Here is a 26,360-nt window from a genome sequence, read left to right on the forward strand (position 1 = left end):
CTTTTGTCTTATCGGTATTGGCACTGAATGCTGAACATGTTCCTGAGTCTGTGTAGTAAAGGTGTGCCTCTAAACCAGGTCCAAGATAGCGATATTCAGGCTCTAAGCTTATCATAGCTGGTTCACAAAGTTTAATAGCTCTATGTAGATCTTTAATGTGCCCCCATTTTGGTTGTCTCGTCATTCTAAAAGCTGATTGCCATTGACACTCACAGCTGATTCAAGTACATCCTTGTCTGATTCTGGAACAACATCACTCCAAGATTCTGGGTACCTCATGTCCACTCGGACCAATTTATACCTTGGAGCATTTTTATTTGTCCGGAATGTGAACTCAGTATCATTATTTGCAAAAAGGGCATATTCTGCTTCAAAATTATCAATGAGCTTCTGGAATGGAAGCATCTCCTCCTTGCCTTTGAAACTCTCAATACCTTGAGGAAGGATATCGAGATCACAATAATAGAGCCTATTCACAGGATCACAACCCTCTGTAATATGTAAAAGAATATACTTTCCATCCTCAGATACATCGGCCCCAACAATTGATAATTAAGGTTGACATTAATTTTTGTTCCTGCATCTAGCTCTCCATCTGGAACAAAACAAAATGGGTCAACAAGACTTGTCTGATCATGACCACTGTGTACTCCTTTGATAACTTCACTGCTGTGTGCATCTCTGAATGACTGTTTGGACTGAAAATGGTGAAAAAACAACATTAAAAACCCTCCCTTTGTCATCTGCCACCTAATGATGTGCATCAAAAATAGATATTTTATGAAAACTGTAGCTGCCATTTAAACATTATTCTCTTAAAACCTGAATATTATTTCCAAGGACGCAGCTGTCTTGAATTTGTTGAAATGTCTGATCAATCACGCCTTTTCCAGCTTATCATAAAAAATCTTTTAGGCTTGATGCATAAAATGTCGTCTTGTTGATCATTTGTAGATATTTGCACATCTTATTCACGTTCTAAAAAGAAGTCTCATCATGTATATTGGCTGATAATGTGATTGCATACTTGCGTTTTCGTTACTCTTCTTCCTTTTATCACCAGCTCTGACATGATTTGATTGTATGAAACCTTGCCATTCTTCACATGAGCTGGGCTCAACCCTTGTGGGAGCCGCATTCATCTCCACTCATCTTAGTGAACTTCATGACCAGCAAGCTGTCCTTTTTCCTTTCCCTGCACATGAAACAAACCTGTTAGCAAAATATGCATATGTATGGTGATTTTCCTTTGATCTGATATTTGCCTTTCGAGATTCCTTTATGATTCGAGTTATATGCATCTGATGCATGTAGGGATCATATATATATATGCGTGCATTAGTACACATGTTAAAAATGCAGTCAGCCATTGCTTAGAACAAAATGTTCTAACGCATTGCTTGTTTCAACTCTTTTGCAGATATCAGAAGGAAAACATCAACGGACCAGGGTGGAGCAGCAAGACAAAGGCGACATCGAGCGTACCTCAACTGTTCCAGTCATTCAGGCAATGACTGGTTCCATTCTCGACATGCCTTTCCTCATTTTTTTCTTTGTACTTGTGCATACATATATGTATATTTCCTTTCTGCATTGGATGCACGTAGCTAGTCTCACGGCTCTTTGTGTGGGACGCATGTTTGAATATGAATAAAATACTTCTCCTTTTGAATGAGATGTTTCTCTCTTTGTCGTTACAGACTAGAAGTACTGAGAAATACCATCTTTAAATCACTCCTTAGTATAGTTGGAAACACAAAAATAGAGAATTGGTACACACTAGCCTTCTTTTGTTCATGCTAGCATTTCTTAACCTATTTTTCAGCCAGGAGCGAAAAATAGGTAACAAGAGTTCTTCTGTCAAACTATGTGTATGGTCAAACCCAGATAGAACTCACACCTCATTCTCAAAGGACCTCATGAATTTATCCTTCCACTCGTGAACATTTAAAGGTGGTGTACTGGTCATTGGCTGCAACTGAAAATCAGAACTTTGTTTCTTGTCTTTGCTGCCCACAAAGCTGCTCCAAGACTCTTTTTCTTCACCACCCACTAGCTGCAATTGCTCAATATCATGAAAAGGATCAGATTCTACTAAATCTTCAAGATTTTGCTTACCACCAACTTCATGAATAGGTAAATTAGATTTGTATTTCAGAACCTCTTTAAACTTTCCATCATCAAAAACCATATGGTCCTCTAACTCTACAACATAATCTGTTTTTTGAGCCTCATCAGGATCAAAGGGAAATTCATCCCATGTTGGATCATCTTCATACTTAGTTTCTATTACATCAGAATCCCAAATGCCAAAAGGCTGAAAACCGAATACCAACTTAGACTTTGAATCTTCTCACCAAGAGAAATGCTAGAGCCAAGTGATGCTCCATCTTCTATCTCATACAATGGATTATTGGATGTTATCCAATTCTATTCTAGGGTAGAAAGTGAACTGCCACTATGGTCAAGATCTAAATGAGAATCATAATACTTGTCAACACTGATCCCATAGCTGTCCCAACCCTCTTGTGCATCCTCATCATCACTTTCAGCGGTGTTGTGTGGATCCAATTCACCAAGATGACTAACTTCATGCTCAAAATCAGGCTCATGTGAAGATAAGTCTGATTCCTCTCAGGGATTAAATCATCTTCATCGGTTCTAACCGCATATCTGTATCATCCTCTTCATTCTTGAACTCATTGCTCTCAAGACCAACATTGACTAAATCTGAATTAGGCTTTAGGATCGTTGTTTTGTTCTTTCCACAAAACCAATCATCATTATTTCTAATTTCATGCAAGTTTGAGGGAGTATCTTGAGGCTTTGTCACACATTCTTCATGTGTCAAGACAACCTTCCCATCCAAACGTTTGGATTTTGCAGCACTCATTGTGCATACCCTTTCTTCTCTCCTCTTCTTATGATTCATAAACTGGTCAAGAGACAAAATATTTTTGATCTCCGTCGAGAGTGATGCATACTCTGTGTAACAAGCTCGTATCTCATCAGCCACAAGGACTTCAACTTCAGGTGGCGGTGCTTTCCTTGGAAGGAAAACAGGCTGCAAGGGTTTTGACACTTAACCAACCAGCATTCCACCATTGTTACTGCTATGGTTGTTGGCATTCCCATTACCTCTTGGATTGTTAGAGATGCTAGCATTGTGACCCTTGTTGTTTTGATTTTGATTATGGCCTCCACTAGGATTCTGAGTCATAGTAGCTAGCAGCTGGGACATCATGTTCATCATGGTGTCAAACTTCTTCTCAACTCTTTCCACAGCCACATTTGCATCATTCTAACCAAATATTCTCTCTGCCATTGAATCAACCACTGTTTCTTTGTCACTCAACGAGAACTCCGATTAATCGGAACATACAGGCTAGCAGGAAAACCAGCTCTGATACCACTGTAATATCCTGGATAAATTTTTTTTTGTTTTAAAGCAATAAGGATTACAAACAAACACCATAACTCGTTAAGGTTAGAAAATATAATCTCAATATTGCTTAAAGTAACCCTTCCACTTTCTAATCACCAAGAGCCCAATCTGGGAGGGTGAGAGCATACGGTGTTCCAGGGATCGTTAGCACCATAAACCAATTGAAAGTTGAATACAATAATGGGTGGCAAGCCAGCCCCTTCCGCTTATCCAATAGGTAAGCAAGATATTTGGCAGTAAACCAGCCAAGCGAACAATTCACCAAGACACAAATCACTCAACCGCAATGTTTCAGCGGGAGGATTGAATCACATCAAAAACTTAACTCGACCGCTTATTCCGCGGGAGGACCATTACAAACATAAAATCACTCAACCACTTACTCAGTGGGAGGACAAAACTTCATAACTGAATTACAGAGCAAATAGGCGGCTAAGTCAGCCTCTTCCACTTATGTAGTGGGCAAGCAACACCAGAAATGGTAGATGACACACTTGCTGAAAACTCGGCGAGTGACAAAAACTCGCCGAGTTTTTGGACCTGGCGAGTAGTAATGACTTCTACTCGCCAAGAAAACTTGCCGAGTTTTTGGTGAGTTTTTGCCAAAAACTCGCCTGCGTTAGCCTGATAGCCGAAAACGGCAAAAAATACAGTCATTTTTTGTTTTTCGATATGGTTTTGGGCTGAGAAGGGGGAAACTCACTTGGAAGGGCTTGCAAGGTGATTTGGAGTGATTATTGGGTGATTCCAAGTGGATTTGAAGGGGATTTGAAGGGGAAATCAAATTCCCAAGTATGTTTTTTATTTTTTTTTCTATGCTTTTTTAAAACAATTTGTTTATTTTTTGTTGCATTTAGATTGATTACAAATGATTCCTAGGTAGTCTAAATCATTTCTAAGTTATTTACACAAGATTTAACACAAGTTTTGTTGAATTTTCACAATTTTTTTGAAGAATCTAGTTTTCAAAAAAAAATTCAAACCCTATTCTTTTTTAAAAAAAACTTCGAATAATGTCTAAATTTATTTAAACTAATGTAGATAGTTTGCTTAGTACTAAATTGTTTAACTAAAATGTTAATTTTTTTTTTCACTTTGTATGTGTAGGTTAAGTAAGCATTAATCATGGCAAGGGAGCAATGGCCACTATATCCATGCCCATCTGGATATATAGGCACCTGTCCTGGAGGTGCTAGAGATGGGGCATGGAGGTATTCCTATGAGGGACCCGATCCTGGGTCAACTATATGCATAAAGTGTGAGAGAATACTTAATGGAGGCATCAACCGCCTCAAATACCACCTTGCAGGAATAGATAGGCATGATGCTAGAGCATGCCCTGGGACCAATGAAGAAATAAAAAGACAAATGAATGCCCTACTTGCAGCTGGGGAAGAGAAGAAATTGCAAAGGGAGAGGGCAAAGCTAGCCATGAGATCAGCCATAGCTGAATCTCAAGGTGTTTCTATTGACCTTGAAGAGGAAGAAGAAGCACTTGAGGGCATAGTGGGCTCTTGGCGTGGCCCACGTATTCGCAAACCCACCATCACCTTGCCCATTGCTTCTGCTTCCTCTAGTAGAGTACCTGGCACTGTTCTACATCCATCACAACGATCAGGGTCGATAGGTGATTATTTTGTGCCCAGGAACACACCTGGAGCACAACCATCATTAGAGGCCACTAGATGGAATAAGGAGGTACATGAGAAAACTGACATTGCAGTTGTTGATTTTTGGTACTTCAACAACATTGCATTCAATGTGGCGGAGAATGCTTATTGGCTGAATTTGGTGACTGCTATGACAGTTTCAGGAAAGGGGTACAAGGCCCCTTCTCGCAAGGATTTGAGTGGGAGGTTAGTAAATTACTACATAGTCCACTTGATTTCATTTTTAGTTATTTTTTAGATTTCTTGTTTATTAAATAAAATTGTGTACTAAGACCTAATTTCACTTTGCACTTACAAGTTGCTCACAAATGCAGTTGCTAGGGCAAGAGAAGTGATGGAGGATCAAAAAATTGAATGGGCAAATTATGGTTGCACCATTCTTTCTGATGGGTGGACAGATGGCAAGAACCGCACCATCATCAATTTTTTGGTCACTTGCAAGGACAATGTAGTGTTCTTGAAATTTGTTGATGCCTCCAACAAGGTGAAAAATGCAGAAACATTGGCTGGAATGTTGGAGCATGTCATCATGGAGGTGGGGCTAGAGAATGTGGTGCAAATCATCATAGATAATGCAGCAGCATAAGTGTCAGTAGGTAGAATCCTTTTGAATTATCACCTTTAGGCATTAGCAATATTCTCATTTGTTGTGGGCTTTGTTTTACTTGGTTGCATATTTCTTAAGAATAAATTCTTCTTTTGTGGGAAGAATCCTCCAAGAGAGGCACCCCACTCTGTTTTGGACACCTTGTGCAGCACATGTCCTTGACCTTGTTTTGGAGGACATAGGAAAACTTGAGTGGGTGACTCCAGTTGTGGAAGATGCAAGGAGGATCACCAAATATATTTACAATCACCCTTGGGTCCTAAATTTGATGAGACAACACACGCAAGGGAAAGATTTGGTGAGAGATGGTGTCACAAGGTTTGCAACGATTTTCTTGACGTTGCAAAGCATTCTTGCTGCATTGACTTCTTTGAAACAAATGTTTGTGAGTGGAGAATGGCTTAACTCACCTTATTCAAAGAAGCCTGAAGGAGAGGTTGTCGCATGTATAGTCTTCGACAGCCAATTTGCACAAAGGGCTGCAGAGATTGTGAAGGTTGTTACTAACTTCAAAACTTTAATTTTTAAATTTTAGTTATTCATGATTCAAGTCTCTCATTACTAATTTGTAACTTCATTATTTAAATTTTGATCTTTTTGTAATTTGTATTTTTCAATTGTAGGTGTCAAAGCCCTTGGTTCGAGTTCTTCGCTTGGTGGATGGGGATAAAACCCCAATGGGATATCTTTATGAGGCCATGGATAGGGCCAAGGAGTCTATCAAAAATTACTACAAGGGGGATAGGCTCAAATTTGATCCCATTTGGGAAATTGTTGATAGGAGGTGGAACAATCAGCTCCACCAACCCATTCATGTAGCAGGGTACTTCCTCAACCCTCGTTTTAGGTTCGGGGATTCTTACTCAGATCCGAATGGAGAAGTCATGGATGGTCTCAGTGCATGCATTAAGAGGATGGTACTTGATGTGGAGGAGAGAGACCTCATTGTGAGTGAGCTCCAAAATTATGAGGGAGGAAGGGGTAAGCTATTCTCTTCAAAGCTGGCTAGGAGAGGAAGAACCACTCAAACCCCAGGTATAACATTTGCCATTTGGATTTTGGGATCTAAACACTAAAATGATTGATAAATTGTGTTTTCTCTTTTCTCTTTGCTTTCTAACTTTTCCATTTTATTTATTTTGCAGATGCTTGGTGGCAAAATTGGGGTGGAAACACCCCACATCTCAAAAACTTTGCCCTCAGAGTCTTATGTCAGCCTTGCAGTTCATCCAATTGTGAGCGCAATTGGAGCTTGTTTGAAGCAATCCACACGAAGAAGAGGAGCAAGTTAGCACAGAAACGACTCAATGACCTTGTCTACGTGCAATATAATCTTCGATTGCGCGTAAAGAAGGTAGAGGAACTAGAAGGTGGTCCAATTGACTTGGATGATATAGATCCTTACAGTGATTGGACATCACAGGAGTAGCCTCCATTGTTTTCCGACACTGACATCACTGATTTGGAGAGGCAGGCTATGGAGGAGGGGGGTGGATTTGGTTTCAGGCTGGATGACATTGAGGAGGATGAGGATGAGGATGAGGATGAGGATGAGGATTCATTGCTAGTGCCAAAGGTAGGTGGAGACATAGCTTCATCCAGGATGGAGGATGAGTCTCAATCAACCATACCGAGCGAGGAGGCACAGTCACGCCCAGTCCCACAGCAGACTTATACGACTAGATAGTCTAGACCCTCTAGTTCTACCTCTCCCCATGTTTTTGCTAGAGATGGGAAGAGGAAGTTGTAATTGTAATTTGTAATGATGTATTTACTTTTGTTTTTACAAAAACTATTTAGTAATTTACTATTTTGCTTCCAGGCTTCTAGCCATCAGCATTCCTCATGAGGATGCGATTTTGTAGACAATTTGCATTTAAATATATCTAGAATTAGCTTGTTTCTTTTGTGTTATCATTTATTGACTCATTGGATGCATCTTCTCATTAAATTTTGCTTAAAAAATGTATTTTTTACTAAGTTTAAGCGTGTTTTTAAGTTGCCGAGTTTTTCGCCGAGTTTTTTTCCTAGGGGCTTGGCAAGTTGAGCCGAGTCGTGAGTAGTTCAACTATGGTTGGTAGTACTACTACTTGACCTTACAATTCAGAAACACAAGATTAGAGATAATATCCAGTGCAGATTACAGCAAGAAACAACTAACAAATTAACTCAAATCATGCTACTACTGCTGTACCAAAAATCTGAAGTCAAACAAGCATGACTAGTCTCAACCGGCAACACCAAAATGATCATAACTCACTCAAATGAAGTTGGAAACACACCAAATCAAATGCGAATGAAAGATATAACCTGGACGATGAAACATGAACACAAAACCTGCAATCCAGTCACCTCAAAACAGAAGCACGCATCCCAATGCACCTCTAGAATGGTACAGCCCAGCTGAAAGGTACGATTTGCAACTAAAAATCCAATTCTCCAAATGAGTGGCTATAAAATTGCAGACTATATTGCCTCCATGCCACGTTTTGATAGAGCCAATACCCAGAACAAAAGAATCACTTGGTCGAGAGGTATGAGCAAAGTAAAGTTTCAGCAACTCCGCGACCAGCAGCAAGAAAATACTCCAAAATCCACACTCCACACTCAGCAAAACACTCTCTAACAGCATTGGAAATACAAGAAACGCAGCTAGGTACTATCTCCCAAGTATGAAACTGAGACTTAGCTAGGAAGCCACACTTCAAAGCTCAGATTTCAATCACCAAACCGACAGCATAACAATGCAATTTCATAAGATACCAAAAATGAGAGCTCAAGGCTCTTATTTATAACTTCTTGCTCCACCAAATTCAAATGCAAATGCACACAAATTCGTCCAAATTACATGTCCTCCAATGCGCCCAACACATTTGAATTTAATTAAACATGTCCCCTCAAAATGGCATCCACTTATTCCCAACTCCCTAGGCAAAGTTCGAACTTTTACTAGGTGAACAACTTGCAATATTAAAACAATATAAACATGACATGTTTAATCATTCTCAACACCACCTAACTAAGGGAAATAATAATATTAGTAGCATATTTTTATCCTTTTCCCTAAGTCACACAAAACACAATTAATCAATAATAAAATAATTAAATATTAAACCTTAGGATAAGGAATTAATATTTAATTAAATAACTTATAACTCCAATGCTGATTAATACCAAAATCAAGGATGAAGCTGTGCGATGAAGACCACTGAACTGTGCTGAGTCAGGACTCTGTCCGAGACTGCTAAAAATAGAAATGCTCAACAGAGCCACTTACTAAAAATAGTAAGTCAAGAAATACTGCTTCGAAAAACATAATCTTTGCACCCAGAGAAAGAGCTTGGAAAGCTCAGTAGAACTGCATCATCCAAATAGCCAAACCCTAACTTACTAAAAATAGTAAGTTCTGACTTCACCAAAGAATCAAATGCATGTTATGCCACCCTGGAGTTCATGGAAAACCCAGAAGGAAACCATAAGAAGAACTAAAGAATTCCCTCCTGACAAACCCAAAAAAGCTCGCACAAAACTCCACAAAAGTTGGAAACCCTAATTCTCCTTTCCAAATAGCCTACGGGTCTCCGGAATAGGCCAATGGACCACTGAATGCACATCACTGAGAAGGGGACATTACAAGTGCATTGGGGCCCGCTTCTTGCTCACCAGGTTGTAGTGCTATCACAAACAAGTCTTCAACTTTTAGTACCATTTTCAAACACGGCCCCAAGGTTGCACCGTACTCCTCCAAGTCTACCTCCTCCTCTAGGTCGACTGGCTCCTCTTCTTTGTCAACACATTCTGCCTTCCTTTTGGCCTCTACCTCCTCATCAATGTCGTATGCTATATAGCCTTCGCGGAGACCTTCGTACAGAGCCCTCTTTCTCCAGTGTCCCGTGATCCTTATCCATAACGCCGGATCACCGAAGTAGGCATTTGTAAGGTGCTTGTGAATTCTAGGTACCACGATGCCTTCAACTTGTTTGGGCGCAAGTCTTTCTTCTATGAATGTGAGTGGCTTAGCCCAATCTTCGTCATGTCTGTAAGGTTCTGCAACAACCACAGGATCTTCCTCTACTTCTTGACTTCTTCCAATGCTCCAGTCTCCCTTCGTTGTGTATCCTAGCATGTTGATTGATACGACTGGTTTATCATGTTCCCGATACAGTTTCAACTTCGAGTCGTTTATAGGGTCGCATATTGGATTATCATCTAGGGTGGAAAGTTTTACTTCTCCATTCTTACTTCCTGACTTCTTCCGATGGTCCAGTCTCCCTTCGTTGCGTATCCTAGCATGTTGATTGATACGACTGGTTTATCACGTTCCCGATATGGTTTCAACTTCGAGTCATTTACAGGGTCGCATATTGGATTATCGTCCAGGGTGGAAAGTTTTACTGATCTTATAGGCCCCAACCAACGAACTTTGAACATCCCAGGACGAAGTTTGTTGTGGCCGTTATACTTGAGGACCAAGTGTTCGGGATGAAAGTTTGTTCGTCTAAGGTGTTTGTCATGCGAGTACTTCTGTCGACGTTGGACCACTTCTGTCGCCCATTGGGCCATCATTCGACGTTCATCTAGCTTGGTGAGGCTCATGAGATGGGCATTCAGACTCTTCTAGTCTCTAAGTCGGTTATCCACAGCAATTCATAGACTCGACACGGTATATTCTGCTGGTACCACTGCCTCTTGGCTGTACATGAGCTGGAACGGTGTGTGACCCATGGTCACCTTGAATGTGGTACGGTATGCCCATAGTACTACTGGCAGACGCTCCTCCCAATCTTCATGTTCCACTCCACAGGATTTATAAATAATGGACACCAACACTTTATTTGTGGCTTCCGCTTGACCATTCGCTCGGGGGTAGTACGGGCTTGAAAGGTTGTGAAAGATTTTGAATTCCACCGTCATCGTACGGATCAGTTGATTGACAAAATGGACTCCTCGATCACTCGTGATCTGGATAGGGATCTGTTGATGTGTTGCTCAGGCACATGCAAACTCAGAATAAAATACCAAGGTATCTTATCCTCTCTTGAACAAAATCTCTTGGATGCTGAGATTTAGCTTAAGGATAGCCCAAAAAGACTCCAAGGTTCATGTATGTAGGATCACTACGTGTGGATAAGCCTGGTTGGTTGTTGTGATTGTTGTTTCATCAAGGGGCATTTATGGTTCAAAAAAGATCTCATGAAGTGACTGGCAGATGATATGCAAATGGATTTTCTCCTAAGACTACTAAATGATTACTCAAAAAAATGGCAAAAGGATGAGGGTTTAGAGGAATTCGAAGCTATTCTAAAATGAATGAAATGAAGAAATGACACAAGTGAAACCCAACTAGTTACAACTTTGCCATACACAAACAACTCCACTAGAACTAGTGCAATCTTGTAAGGAAGTTCGAAGATTTTTCAAATCACTGCTAACCATAAACACCATCAATAGAATGCATATCACAGATTAAGCAATAATCGAACTTAAATACTTTCAAATGTTCCAGTTGACCACACAAGGCTCACTTACAATCAGCAAGAAAGCTAGTGGTATGGATAACGAGCTTCACAATATATCAAATGCAACATTCCATCATCTAATCTAAAGACTAAAACTAACATAAAAGATTGACTTGAGATGACGAAAGAACCATGCAATAAGCTTCAAGGATTGAGCGAAACACCCTAACTTCAATGTTTCATTTATCCAAAAGCCAAACAACAACAATTCTTTGAGTCTTTCTCTTACCAATATTATAGCACTATTACTCTCTCTTCTACTCTATTGCTATAGCTATTGCTTACTAATATCACTATTAACCTTTACAAATGAATTGAGTGGAGCTTATATAGGATTCCCAAATACAATGAAGGGCCGAGATTGAATGAAGATCAAGGGCCAAGATTTTGCCACCTAAACCCTAATTAGGGTTTAACACACATGAAAACTCTATCAAGATAATCATCATCATGAATCAACCAATAAGAAGACAACATGTACTGACACGAGAATTTTGTTCCCTTTATCCTTCTCTTTTCTGGCGTATTCAATGAATCTAGACGTCATGCTTTCCACTTCAACAATTGGAATCTCAGGTAGATTCTTCATACGCTCTTCCAAGTGAATTACTTCTTCAAAAGCTGCAAGAAGTGCGACCTCCCATCCATGCTCTAGTTCTTTTGTTCTATCAATGAGGAATATGGTGGCATGCATAAGATCTAATTGTTTTTTTGTGATCGGTCCGCCTTCTCCCTAAAATATAACTTTTATCCTGCCCTCTAGTTCATGAATGTCCACATCTGTTTCAATTTCCGCCCTTTTGTCAAGAATGATGCATATCACCTCAATTATTTTGTCATGGATAGGATGAACGGTGTCTTCGACTTGACTACATCTGTTACTCACGTCATCAAAAAGGATTTTCTTCATTTGAAGCAAGGTCGACCACTATAACAGATTAGGAGTTGATTCCTTTCTGATTACCCCTTCTTGTGTTAGTATCTGTCTAGGTGAGTGAAGGCATCGACTGTCACCATGAGGTTATGAACTATCTCAAGAACTCGAATTGGCTCTACCAAGTATCTTCATCATATTTCTTTCAAATTCATTAGCCATTGTGAAAGATTTGTTGATCCAAGCCTCTAGAAGTTGTGCTAAGTTCTTCATTTTCTCCATATGATCAATTGTTTCAACGGGAAGCAAGGGAGCTGGTGTGGCTGCCGGACTTTGATGTGTCAATGGTTGCTGAAATTGTTGAACATAGTTCCTCCATGCATTGACCTCCTTTTCTAACCTTTTGTTTTTCTTTATTTCGGCCTTTAGCTTCTCATTAACCACCTTGACTGAGTCGGTTGCTTCCTCCATGGCTTGCTCAGAAGTGAGTGGACCTAAGTCGAATGTCTCCAAATCATATTCTTCTACCATAATCTCATCTTCATATTTGTCTACTGCTGGGGTGGCAATCTGTATCTTTCTAGAACCTGCATCATCCCTTATTATCTTAGACATCTTTGGAGCTTTCTTTCTCTCAATGACTTCTTGAGGTCCATTTAGAAGACTTTCAAAATCAAACACTTGTTCTTCTTTGTTAAATTTAGTGATCAGATTATCATATAACACAGAATGAAACAAAATTGCATACACAAAACACACATATACCCTGGGAAAACCTTCCTCTTGGAGGAAAAACCTAGCAACAAGATTTAGATCTGATTATATTAATGTCAGAAGATAATCAAATACAAATTCGCCCACCTAGGGCATGACAGAATTGACTTATTTGAATCACAAGTTCTGATTTGAACTTGACTGAATCTCCAATCAGATGTAGGGCAGACCTTAGGGCAGATTAGTCTAATATAATTCGCACAGCAAGAGGATAGCTTCTTGGATCAGAAGTCTGCCGATTTGCAAGAATGTGAATTCCCTGTCACTCAGAATGTGTTAGTTGACTCTTGGAGAATATTCGCTGACTTCAATATTGAATTCGCTGGCAGAGTGATATTCGTTGATCAAGTGCTGATTATTGTATATGAAATGGATTACAATGCATTGATTATATAGGAGGTACAAACATTATATCTTGCCTTAGTCGGCTAAGAAACTTGGCACCAAAATATAATGCTTTGAGTTTAAGTTACATGAATAGGTCCATGATTTCACACGTTACGTTTGTATTTGCCCTTTGTGTGTTTTATGTGCCTAGGTGGGACCAATCTCCAATGGTCACAAGTTACATTATAGCAATCGATTTTAAGCTGAGTTACCAGGTTCGCCCCTGGGACACCCTGGTATGGGTCCGGGTTCGACCGGGTTTGTGGTATGGGTCCGGTTCGACCATGGTTCGAAAAACCTAGGGTGGGTTCGACCCTGGTCGAACCCAGTCGAACCCGGGCGGACCTAGTCGAACCCGGGCGGCTAGGCGGCCCATAAAGTCAAAAAACAAAGAAATTTTTTTTTTTTTTTCAATTCCGCCTTGTAAAAAGTGAAAATTATAACCTAAAAAACACTTCTAAAACATTTTATTGACACATTTCACCTCATTTGTGTTGCAAACAAAATTTTTATGAGAGCAGGTTGAAGAAAGGTTGAACAAAATTTGGCTTCCAAGATCAAAGAGGAGGAGTTGAAGACTGATTTTAGAAGCTTCAACAAGTGTTGCAGCATCATTTCCATACATTTTCAAGCTTCCATTGGCTGCAAGAGGTAGGTTTTTAAACATTTTTTTCCAACTATTTTTGTTTCACAAATTGTCAAACATGAAACTTGAATTTTTTTCCATTATTTAGTTTTTGTTTTTGAATATGTTTATTTTATTTCTTGCCATAGGAACTAGAATGACATCTACATCTTCCTCCATTGGCAATGAACAAATAATTGCAAAACAAAGAAATGATCCAAATTCTCCCTTATGGAAATATGTGGACATTATAAAACAACTTCCAAGAGGTGGGGGATTCCATTGGAAATGACATGGATGTGATATTGAACGTAATAGTTCATATTATCGGGTGGTAGGCCATTTGTGTGGAATAAAAGGAAGAGGCATCAAAAAATGCCCTGGAAAAAATGGTAAACTTATACCAGATGAGATAGTGATGAAATATATTAGGAAGCATGAGGCGGCATAAGAGAGGGAAGCCCGTAGATTGAACCAAACCACATCAAAGAAAACAAGGGGAATGCAAGGCCTCTCTAATCCCAGTATTGTAGTAGAAGACCACCCCTTCTTTGCCACAAATGAACCTCAAAGTGAACCACCCTTGACACATAAAAGAACAAAGGGGCCTTTAGAAACCGCATTCCAAAATGAGAGTAGAGACAATGCTGATCAAGATATAGTAAGGTGCATTTATGCAAATGGGTTGTCATTCAATGTTGTTCGCTCCCCATATTGGAAGCAAATGATAAAAAGTGTTAATGAGGCACCAAGTGGGTATAAGGGCCCCAGTTATGAGAAGGTACGTGGAACATTATTGGAGAAAGAGGTGAAGAGGGTTGAAGATGCATTGAAACCCATAAGGGATTCATGGGTTGAGACAGGTGTAACAATTGTTTCAGATGGGTGGAAAGGTGCTAAAAACCGTCCCTTGATCAATGTCATAGCGGTGTCCCCTAAAGGGGCAATGTTTTTGAGAGCTGTGGATTGTGAGGGCCAAATAAAAGATAGCCAATTTATTGCAGAAATTCTCATCTCTGCCATTGAGTCTGTGGGACCCCGCAATGTTGTCCAAGTCATAACGAACAATGCAAAAAATTGTAGAGCTGCTGGTTTGTTGGTTGAGCAACACTATGATCACATCTTTTGGACACCTTGTGCGGTACATTCACTCAATCTTATGCTACAAAGGATTGGGCAAAAAATAAAATGGATCAGAGATGTGTATGCAGAGGCTGAGGACATCCAAATGTTCATCACAAACCACCACATGTCTCAAGGGATTTTTAGAACCTATTCGAATTTGGAGCTATTGAAGGTAAGTGAAATAGTAATTTAATTTTACATTTTCTGATTTTTTTGAATTTTCAATGTTAATAATATCATTGTGTAAGCTATATTGTGTATTCTTCTTTAAAGTTTGGCTTTATTTTTTAATCATTTGGCATTAATTTGTGTTATAGGTTGCTGAGACCCGTTTTGCATCAAACACAATCGTCTTAAGATGACTTGTGAAAGTTAGAGTGGCACTATGCAATATGGTGATCAGCACCAATTGGACTGTATGGAAGCAAAGTAGCACTGAGAGGGCAGAAAAAATTAGGGATAGAATATTGAATGAGAAATGGTGGGATCTTGTTACATATCTCCTAAGTATCACTGAGCCCATCATGAGCATGATTCGCTATACAGACATGGATAGGCCTTGCATAGGTGAGATTTATGATGGCATTGATTCAATGCTTGAAAAAATAAAGGTCACTATAAATGAAAAAGAGAATGATCCTCAGGAGAAATTCTTCAAAGAACTAGAAGTAATTATTGTAGAGAGGTGGAATAAGATGACCACTCCTTTGCACCTTCTTGCCTATGCCTTGACACCTAAGTACTATAGCAATTAGTTTCTTGATAAACCAGGAAGGATTCCACCATGGGGAGATCTAGAAGTATCTGATGGGTATAAGGCAGCATTTCTTAGACTATATCTCGATGATGATTTGCGAGATGTTGTTACAAATGAGTTCATAGAATTCGCAAATGGGAATGGTCTAAGTGTTGATGCACTTCATCATAGATCCAAGAAAGATGCTCATAGCTGGTGGTACTTCCATGGCACATGCTTCCAACACCTACAACCCCTCACTATAAAATGTTTATCACAAGTAAGTTTAATTAATTAAAATTTTAAATTTACAAGTTTTAGTTTATTTATAGTTTACTTTGTCTTCATAGGTTGCTAGTAATTTTATTTTTATTAATGTATAACTCTAATTGTTTACTTTGTCTTCATAGGTTGCTAGTTCATCTGCTTCAGAAAAAAATTGGAGCACATACTCTTTCATCCACTCGGTAAAGCGCAATAGGCTGCTATCAAAAAGAGCGGAGAATTTAGTATATGTGCATTCCAACCTACGTCTTCTTTCACACAAACAACATGACTACATACAAGGGGAAACAAAGATGTGGGATATAGAGCCAGAGCATACTGATTTGGATGCTCCTGCTTCTCAGCTTCTTGCATTGACACTTGATGACTTGGAAATTGAGCCAACTTATAGTGCAAGTGCAAGTGGCATTGGCTCATGTAATGTCAATGTCAATGAGGAGGAGGAGGAGGATGAAGAATTAGATGATCCATTTGATGATTAAACTTTAAGTTTATATTGTTGAAAGTTGAAACAATGATACTTGAATATTTTGTCATTTTGTTATTAAACTTGATGTATATGATGCTATTATCAATTATGGTATGATCATGATGCTATGATTACAAGTTTATGTTTGTTTTGTTGTTTATATGATGCTATGTGACATGCATATTTTAATTCATGCTTATAAGCTTCACAAATATCAAAATATATATATATATATAAAAAAAATTTACATGTTTTTGTACTAACGAACCCAAACAAACCCAAACCCCTTTTCAAAATTTTGCCATACCGGCGTACCGGGTTCTTCGAACCTGAACCCGAACCCGAACTCGAACCCGAACCCGAACCGGCAACCTAGATTTTAAGTTATTACCATTCAAAATAAATAATCCGATCGAAGCTATTTATTTCAACATTCTTCTTCCTCTATCACTTCTTTATTTCAAGAATAGAGGATCTTCCTTCTCTTACTTGCACTTCTTTGAGCAATAGTTCATTCCTGGGGGGGGAAGTTGCTTCATTATTATCTCCTTGCTCTTCATCATCACCAATCTAGATATGAGGGGCTGGATTTGATGATCCTTGAGGCATCTTTACTTGATCTTGCCTATCATTCTCGTCATTTTGAATTGTTGACTCTATCGATTCACCTACTTCGTGGACCATGCCTTGATCCATTCCTTGATCTTTGCCTTGATTTTCCTTCTCATGTCTAGAAGAGGCACTAGGAGGTTGATCAGGATTTGTCTTTTGCTTCTTCTTGGAAGTCTCCTTCTTTCCTTGTTCATTCTTTCTCTTTGATCTTTTGGAGTGGGAAGTGTTTTCACTGACACTCGCCCTTTCTTCTTCTTCTAGCCTTGTCTCCAAATTGAATGTCATTGTCACATCTTGCTCCTTCAATTTATGATGTTGGATATCTACCCATCTTCTGTGCAAGTTAAAACTTGATTCATCAATTCTCTCAAATCTATGATTTCCTTTTCATTCCAATCAATCTTTATTTCTTTATCTTCGTTCTCATAGGTAGATTGGACATATCAGCCACTGTCATGTGCTTGATCGGCCACTCTATAGATCTTGCATTTCCTGATGAGATCAAGAGGCAACCGGGAGTGCATCTTCTTCTTTATCTCGAAGTCATCTTGTGCATTCATCCAAAAATCTTCTACTTGAAACACGTGCCTATACTTCCTTCCAGCCATTTCTTCTACATTACCATATGGATCAAAGTTATCTCTAGAAGCAAATAGTGTAGAGAGATAGAGAGATAACTCTGGCTTGGCACTTTCAGCTATTTGAAAGGAAGGACAAACTTCGATTGAATTCCCAAGTGAAATGGACTCATGTTGGCATTTGTCTGAACCGGCAAAAACTGTTGGTGATACACACCGGTAAATGATTGATTGGTGAATGTGATGAAGAGATTGAGATTCATGTTTGATGACTAAGTCTTGTGTTGTCATTGATGGCAACAATTTTTTGTTGTCATCTAAGTTTTGGAAGTCAACCGGTAAGGAATAACCAGTATAGAAGACAGTTTAACAGAGAACCGGTAAATAGGTTCTCAACCAGCAAACAGGAACAGAGTTGCATTCTAGCAACTGGTACAAGTGATTCATAAAGAGTTGGATGATGTTGTTTTTAAGTAATGATGGAGAAAGGTATTTGGAGCTATGTTCATGACCGCATTGGCAAATTCAACTGGACAAGTGAGATTTGATGTACAGAGCAGGCATTCTGGAAGAACACTTAACCGGTAGTGATAAAGTCACTTAAATCGGTAAATTGGCACAGGTTTTGTTTTATTTTTGGTTTGTTATGTCGGTGGCCGACATAAGTTCGGCATGCAATGTTGGTTTGTCTAGATTCATTGGACCTAGGAAATTGTTCCAAGGTTGTAGCCGACTAAGAGATGTTTATAAAAGTGTGATGAGGTATCAAGTCGGTGTGTATATAAGAGTATGAGATCGAAGGCGAATATTGAGATTCTGATTGTGCGGTGATTAGTGTAGCTCTGTATTGATATGTTGTTGAATTTTTGAGGATCTGAAGCGGATCTTATCAGACACAGAGGTGTTACATGAAGATCATTTGACTGTTGTTTTCCTAACAATTTGCAATTGTAAAATCCCCTAACCAGGTAGGTCCTAACAGGCTTTACATTGTAAATCCCCTAACAAGGTGGCTCTATATCAGAGTCTTAAATCCTCTTGCGAGGTTGATCCTAATAGGTCAAAGCTCCTAACAGGGCTCATCATATTAAATCCCTTAACCGGGTGACTCCTAACAGGGTCTGCTCCTAACCGGGCATATTTGTAAGACCTTAAGCGGTCAAGATTTCTATTCTACAGATAGTGAATCTTGTGGGTATTAACTCCCACCGTGGTTTTTCCCTTTTGGGTTTCCACATATAAATACCGTGTTATGTGGAATTTGTTTTATTGGGCATTAGCTTATGTGGTGATATTCCTCTTATGCTTGTTAAGTTTTAAGTTGTTTAAGTTGGTGATCAAATTCATATTGTTTTTACTTGCACTGATTCACCCCCCCCCCCCTCAGTGCCTTATAAGTTTATCAATTGGTATCAGAGCCAAACTTCCTTGAGGCTTAACCACTTGGGAAGGATTCCTAAGGCAGACATGGGGGATATGAGTTATAGAGGGATGTCTAATAAACTTCCAGAAACTGAGGAAGCCCTAGAAACATTGAGAGGCAAGTATAAAGCTTCACTTGCTAAGAGAAGAGAGTTAACCGAACAATTGTTGGAGATTTCTGAAAGCAATTCTTTTGATGAAGAAAACATAGGTGCATTGGTTGATGAATTGGAGAAACTAAATGATGAGAAGGCTAACTTGAGGAGAGAGCTAGAAGCCATAACCATTCGGATGAGTCGGGAACTTGAAGCAAGGAGGGCAACAGAAGACAAGATCATAGAGAAAGAACATGAGATCTTTAAGTTAAATCAGGAAAATGGTACTCTATATGCACATTGGCATGAGGAGAAAGAAGAAAAAGAAGAAATAAAGGCAGAACTGGATATGGCAATGTCTCTTAGAGAGATTCTTATGAAAAGGAATGAAGACCTTACACAAGAACTTGCTGATGCTAATGAGAAGCTTGCAAAGTTTAACAAAAGTTCTACCATGCTTGATGAACAAATCCAATCACAAAGGATGAAAGTTGATACAACTGGATTGGGTTACAATACATTTGAGAAAGGTGAGTCTTCTGGTACTAAGGACAACATGCATGAAGGTAAACCTGCACCTAAGATTCAGAAATCCACCGGTAAGAAATCCTATAAACTTGTTTATTTCAATTGTCATAAACCAGGACATACCGCTAATGTTTGTAGAAGTAGATCTGATGTTACTAATGGTTATAGACCTAATACATATCAAGGATATAAGCCTAGAACCTTTAATGGTTATTGTTACACTTGCAACATGCATGGACATAGAGTTGTTGAGTGCAGGTATGGAGCAAATAATCCGACACCTCACATGAGTTAGAGGTCTGGTGGTGGTTGGCAAAGAACTTTTAATGATCGGAGAAGTCCTAACTGTCAGAGACTCTATGCTAACCGGTCTAGTCCCTATGAGATGGAAAAGAGGATGAATGTGGTTTGCACAATCTATCATAACTATGGTCATGTAGCAATGAACTACAAAAGAAGGACTAGTAGAGGCAATGCTGGATCTTGGAGAGCATTTGGTATGGTTTGTTATCATTGTCATAAACCGGGACATATTGCAAATTTTTCGCAGAGCTAAGGTGAACCAACCGGTGAATCAATCTGTTGACCGAAAAGGGAAGATGAAAGTTGATGTGGAGGAGACCAGAGCTGAAATGAATAGAATCCGGAAAAGAAGGATGATGAGAAAATCGAAGACAAACCATTTGAAGATCCTATTTCTTCACCTAGTGTAGAGAACCCTTCATCAGCAAACTAAGTTAAAAAGCTTAGGGGGAGCTTAATGTTAGATCTATTTCAGAACCCCCTGAAGGACCATGAGGTATGTTAAATCTGCATACTTTGATGCATTATGATATTGTGAAGTGATTATGTGATCAAACCGATAGGTTTGATGTGTTATGAGAACCGGTAGTATGTTGGAAAATATTTTAGGGTTTTACCGGTAATGACATTTAATGCAGTAGATAATGGGCAAATAAAAGGAACTTTTTGAATGTTATTTGTCACATTGCATTCTTGTGGGCACTCGAAGAGCAAATAGAGCAGAGCAGACTTTGTGTTTGCAGCATTGATTGAGATTTGAAGTGATCAGGTGTGATTTGCGGTCGGCAATCGGTGAGAAAGCTTTGTCGGTGTTTGGAACCCTAGTGCAGAAGCAGTAAAAGGTATTTATCCAAAAGTCTTGTTATTTGCTTATCTTTCTGAATCATTGAAGATGGACACCTGTTGTGACGTTTTCACACATCGCCCCATTGCAAATGGGGACCCATGTTTTTTTTGCTTTTTAGGGTTTGTTTTTGGTCTTCTAGGGTTTTGTTAGTTGGCCTTTGCATTTTGAGTATCGCCCAGGAGATCAATAGGATAGCAAGTCCGGCTTGAGTGATGTCCTGATCCTGAAATTTGGCTAAGTCTGGAATGTCCTGATCCTGAATTTGACTAAGTCTGGAAACTCAAAAAACCTCCAAAAACTAGATTTTGCAATATAACTCCTGGAGGTCTGAAACCACTCTCAAACATCCTGAAAGTATATATGGAATATAACTTAAAGTATAAGAATAATGTTATATTCCATTAAAATTATCCTGATAGAGAGTTCGAAAAGTCAAATTTCGCTCCTGTCCTTCACTGAGGATCCAGAGCGAATTTCGCTCCTGTCCCTCTCAGGAGGACCAAGGGGAAGCGCTCCTGTCCCTCACCAAGGGACCAGGGCGATAATACTTATTTGAGCCATTCCTGACCTTGTTTGGACGAATTGAGACATCAAAGGCATGGTGAAGGACAAAATGAGCATGATAGAGCATCCAGACTTGATCAAAAACAATGAAATGATGAAGTTTTTGCCTAAAGGGTCAAATTCGCTCCTGTCCCCCACTGAAGGACCAGAGCGAAATTCTTCATAAGGTACGATTTGGGCAAAGATCAAGCAAGTTTTATGTTTGAAGGCAAGAAAGGAGGCGAGATGAACGCGTTTAAGACAAATTGAAGATTATGAAACGCCAACAAGGGACCAAAATGCTTAAGTTCGCTCCTGTCCCTCAGGAAGGGACCAGAGCGATTTTTGTTTTAGATGATTTTCTTGCCCAATTTGAATGGATCCCAAGGCATGAATAAATGGAATGGAACATTGCGAATCCGTTGAATATAATTTTTGAAGGATATGAAGTAAAGTGAAGCCTACAAGAGCAAGATCACTCCTGTCCCTCTCCAAGGGACCAGGGCGATGTAATGAGTATATTGCTTCTTATTCAAGTTCAAGACATTCCAAGACGGAGAACAAGGTGGCAAGGACATTTCAAGACATTTCAATCAAGCACGAAGTTACAAAGGTCGCCAAGTTGAAGGATTTGCATTAAAATATCCTAGTTCGCTCCTGTCCCTCAGGGAGGGACCAGAGCGATATTTCCATAAAGGCATAAATTTTGAAAGTTTGTCAAGCATCAAGCGATTAAGGAGGGTCAAGGGACGTCATATCACGCATTGAAGGTAATGGCAAGCTGAAGACCGCAAGAACAAACTCAAAACCTTGAAGTTCGCTACTGTCCCTTGGGAAGGGACCAGAGCGATGTTTACTATATTGGCTAATTCATGCAAAAATCACGTAAGGTCAAGACTTCACAAGGTTGTAAAAGGTTTAAGGCGTCTTTTGATGGAGATATACAAAAACTTCAAACGTAAAATGATCGTCAAATTGAATATAGAAGCTATATCGCTCCTGTCCCTCTCCAAGGGACCAGGGCGATTTATATGGAATCATTCATTTTCCTTCAAGTTCATGCCAAGTCAAGGTCTTTCGGGATCACACAATGTATAAGGTGTCATTTGAAGATGATTTACAAAGGTTTCGAACGTCAAAATGTTATCAATCAAGCTAAGGAACTCATATCGCTCCTGTCCTTTGGACAAGGACCAAAGCGATTTTTACTAAAACACTTATGCTCCTTCAAAATCAAAACAATGTAAGGATTGGCGAAGTAAAGGATGTCCTTTGGAAAGCAATGAATGAAGAACGAAGATCAAATGTTTACAAATTTGAGCCAGAACATGGAGATCGCTCCTGTCCCTCTCCAAGGGACCAGGGCAATATTTGCCAAAACGCATGATATCCTTTAAAGATCACGTTGAAATAAGGTTGCACAAGGTATTAAACATTGTTTGGAAGGCGATACAAAGGGAGATAGACGTTAAATATTACCAATTTGAGCTTAAAATGGAGAAAAGACAAGGATCGCTCCTGTCCCTCTCCAAGGGACAAGGGCGATGATCCTTCTAACGTCCAACGGCCTCATAAAAGTCAAGTGATACAAGTATGGAAGGAACAAGCAAGGTTATTATTCACCATACAAGGAAAAGTTGATATCAAAATGGAGAATTTCAAGTGAAAACATCAAGATCGCTCCTGTCCCTCTCCAAGGGACCAGGGCGATGATACATCCAAAGGCACTTGTTCACACAAGCAAGACACTCAAACTCGAAGGACCCGACAAAATGGTCGATTTTGAACGTGGAGATGAAGACTTTGGACGTCAAAAATGCAAGAATCATGACCAAAGTAATGGATCGCTCCTGTCCCTCAGTCAGGGACCAGGGCGATGAGGTACGTATACTTCATTTTCAAAATATATTTGGCGCTCAAACAAACATTTTTTTTAATTTATTTTAAATGCTAAGATCGATAAGTTTGAAAATCCTATTAAATTAGCATTTAAATGTTGCGCTTGATATTAATTAATTAATTGTTTTGCCTTGTGAAAAAAAAATCGAATTTGTTAACCAAGGCATTTAATTAATTATTTGTTAATTAATTATAAAATCAAATTGAGCGCTTGGGTTTATTTTACAAAAGTCGGCCTTGGTTCTTATTAAAAATGGCTTTTAATTATCTTTGTTTTCACCAAGTCGGCCTAAGGTAATGCATGAGGAAAGTGCTTATAAAAGGAGGTGTTTATTTCATTTTTAAATCATTATTCAAGCATCCTCTTTCATATGCGATTTGGAGTATACAAAGGAAGTGCGAAATTATCATTCAAGGGGAGGAGCGAATTTCAAAGGGAAGGTGCAAGCATTACCAAAGGGGTGCGAATTCGAGTTTCAAGTTAGGCGAACTTGCCAAGGACATTGAGGAACACATCAAAGATATCCCCAAGGGTGGCGAATTGACAAAGAGAACGTTCATTATCCTTCAAGATCAAGTCAAAGGCTTCAAAATTTTTGATTTTTGCTTGGGCAAATTCCTTCATTTTGCATTCTAGAGTTAGTTCTCTAGTGAGGTATGGCGATATGGATTTATTGTTTTGATTTTGAACGTTGATCATCATAGCTTAAATTTTGAATTTTGAATTTTGAATTCCAGTAGCCCAATTGTTTTTTAGGAAATAATAACTCAAGGATTTATTATGAAGTTTCCTAAAAATTAATCTAATCTATGTTATATATTGCAAAATCGTGTTTCTAATTTTGAAATGTTGTGTAGGCATCAAATGGAGATCTCATCAAGGAAAATCAAGCCGGATCAAGGACGGTCTTCGCCAGGACGATCAAGCCAGGACAGGGGCGACCTCTTTCAATCCAGCGTTCCAAGGCGAGGTACATCATCATCCTGCACATCAAGGACACAAGGAGTTAGAACAAGGGCTCGTTGAAGAAGTAAATAGTTCCAGATGAATTAATTAAAGCAAGCTTCTCAACAACATCAAGTTGAATATCTACCAAGTTACAAGTGTCAAATGAGGTGGCGTCCTAGTCATCATTTCTCCAATCAGTGAGGTTCACCTCAGCATGTCCAGATTCAATGTACTTAACTCATGGAAGGTGGCACAAACTCCGATGTACCTACCCCGGCCATCCATTGGTCGATTTTTCTAGAGGGGACATGTGTCCAAGCAATACAATTTTATCATTGGTCAAGCATTAAATGTTATGTAATGGTTGTAACAAACCCTAATTAGGGTTTTCATTGTTGAATCTTGGCCATTGATCTTGAATTGATCTAAGCCATCAAATTGTATTGTGGGCACTATATAAGCCCAGGCATTTCATTTGTAAAGGCTAATTAGCAATAAGTTAGAGATAGCATGTAAATAGTTGGAAGAGTTAGAATATAGTTGATAGAATAGTAATTAGAGTAGAATAGGAGGACAAGGCAAGAAATTGTTGCCATTGATTGTAAACAAACTCCATTTTCATTGAAGTAATGGTGAAGTGTGTCGTTTATTGCTATTTGCATGGTTTCTTGTTGAGTCTTCAATCCTAGATGGTAGATGATTAAATGAATGGAGGAAATGTGATTGATTGATGATGGAATTCGTATATCCATACTACTAGCAGTTTGTTGATTGCAAACTTGCCTTGTGTAGTCAACTGGAATCGTTCAGCTTAAGCTCAATTTCAATTTGTCGCTTCTTCATTGATATGCATCAACTTGATGGTGTCTATGCCTGCGGTGATGATTTGAACATCATAAAGCTTCCCTTAGAAGATCGCACTAGCCTTGTGTAGATGTTCCATTGATGTCAAAACAAGACCTAGTTGGAATTTCATCAAAAATCAAATCATTGCTCCTACATTCTTAGTATTAGGATTAGATCCTCTCTTCACCCCCTTCCTTTTTCCTTTTTTTTTTTAATCTAAGTTAGTCAGAGCCTGTGTTCCAGCAAAGCAGATCGGAAGTTCAATCATCAGATGTAAGTCCCCTTGTGATTCCAGCAAATCACATCATACCACGGCGAGCTTATCCACATGTAGAGACCCTACCAAAAGGAACCTTGAAGTCATCCTAACTGATCCTTCATGCGAATCTTCAGCAGTTAGCGACTTTATTCAAGAGAGGATAAGATACCCTTAGGTATTTTATTCTGTGTATGATGGTGTACAAAATACACGTCAACAACACCCCACATCTAGTTGATGTTACCGATAGACCCCGTCCTTAATTTAAGAGGCACCCGTTTAAGTCTGAGGCAATTGATCCCGACGGACCCCTGTCTAGAGTTCCTTATGGTGTCTTACATGTTGAAGATGTTAGATCGTTTTATCATTGCAAACTAGAGGATCTTGGTATTGCTGCTATTTTTTATCAATATAGAGCATTATGTGATAAGAATGGTATTTTGAAGGAACAATTCAAAAGGGTTACCGAGAAAGGGTTTCACCATGCCCTAAACACCATTGATGATTTTGATAATGAACTTGTGAGATATGTTCTTAGCAGAATTCATGACCAGTTTATGTGGTTAGACTGACCACATAAAACTTCTAAGGAAGCTATTCACGCAGTCACCGGACGTTGTGCCACCGGTGAGGTTTCACTATTGAGATCCATTCCTAAGAATGATGTTGAAAGGCTAACTAATTCAAGAGATGGAAGAGCAATGATAGTGAATAATATCAATGATCCGGCAGTGAAATATGCCTCAATGGTTATCGGTTACCGGATCTATTACTCTAGCAGGATGAACAACATCCCTGTTGCTTCTATTCACACTGCCCACTGAATGATAAAAGAGGACGTTGATTATGACTTGTCAGAGGCGTTGAGAAGTCAACTGATGCTGAACCTAGAATCCATCAAGAAGGATAAGCGGCTAAGGTTTAAGTTTGGACAACTAATTCTTGGTCTATTCTTTTATTTTC

The 26,360-nt window shown here is 39.2% G+C and overlaps 1 protein-coding gene across 1 annotated transcript in view; it reads left to right on the top strand.

The window, feature by feature from the left end:
• LOC131033173 (indole-3-acetaldehyde oxidase) overlaps positions 1-26,360 on the top strand; it is a 131,320-nt gene that overhangs the window by 61,400 nt on the left and 43,560 nt on the right. Inside the window, exon 2 of the mRNA XM_059207548.1 lies at positions 1,421-1,507. Coding sequence (XP_059063531.1) covers positions 1,421-1,507 — 87 coding nt within the window. The remainder of the gene's footprint in view (positions 1-1,420; positions 1,508-26,360) is intronic.

Source organism: Cryptomeria japonica, chromosome 6, assembly GCF_030272615.1.
Source record: "Cryptomeria japonica chromosome 6, Sugi_1.0, whole genome shotgun sequence".
Lineage (NCBI taxonomy): Eukaryota > Viridiplantae > Streptophyta > Pinopsida > Cupressales > Cupressaceae > Cryptomeria > Cryptomeria japonica.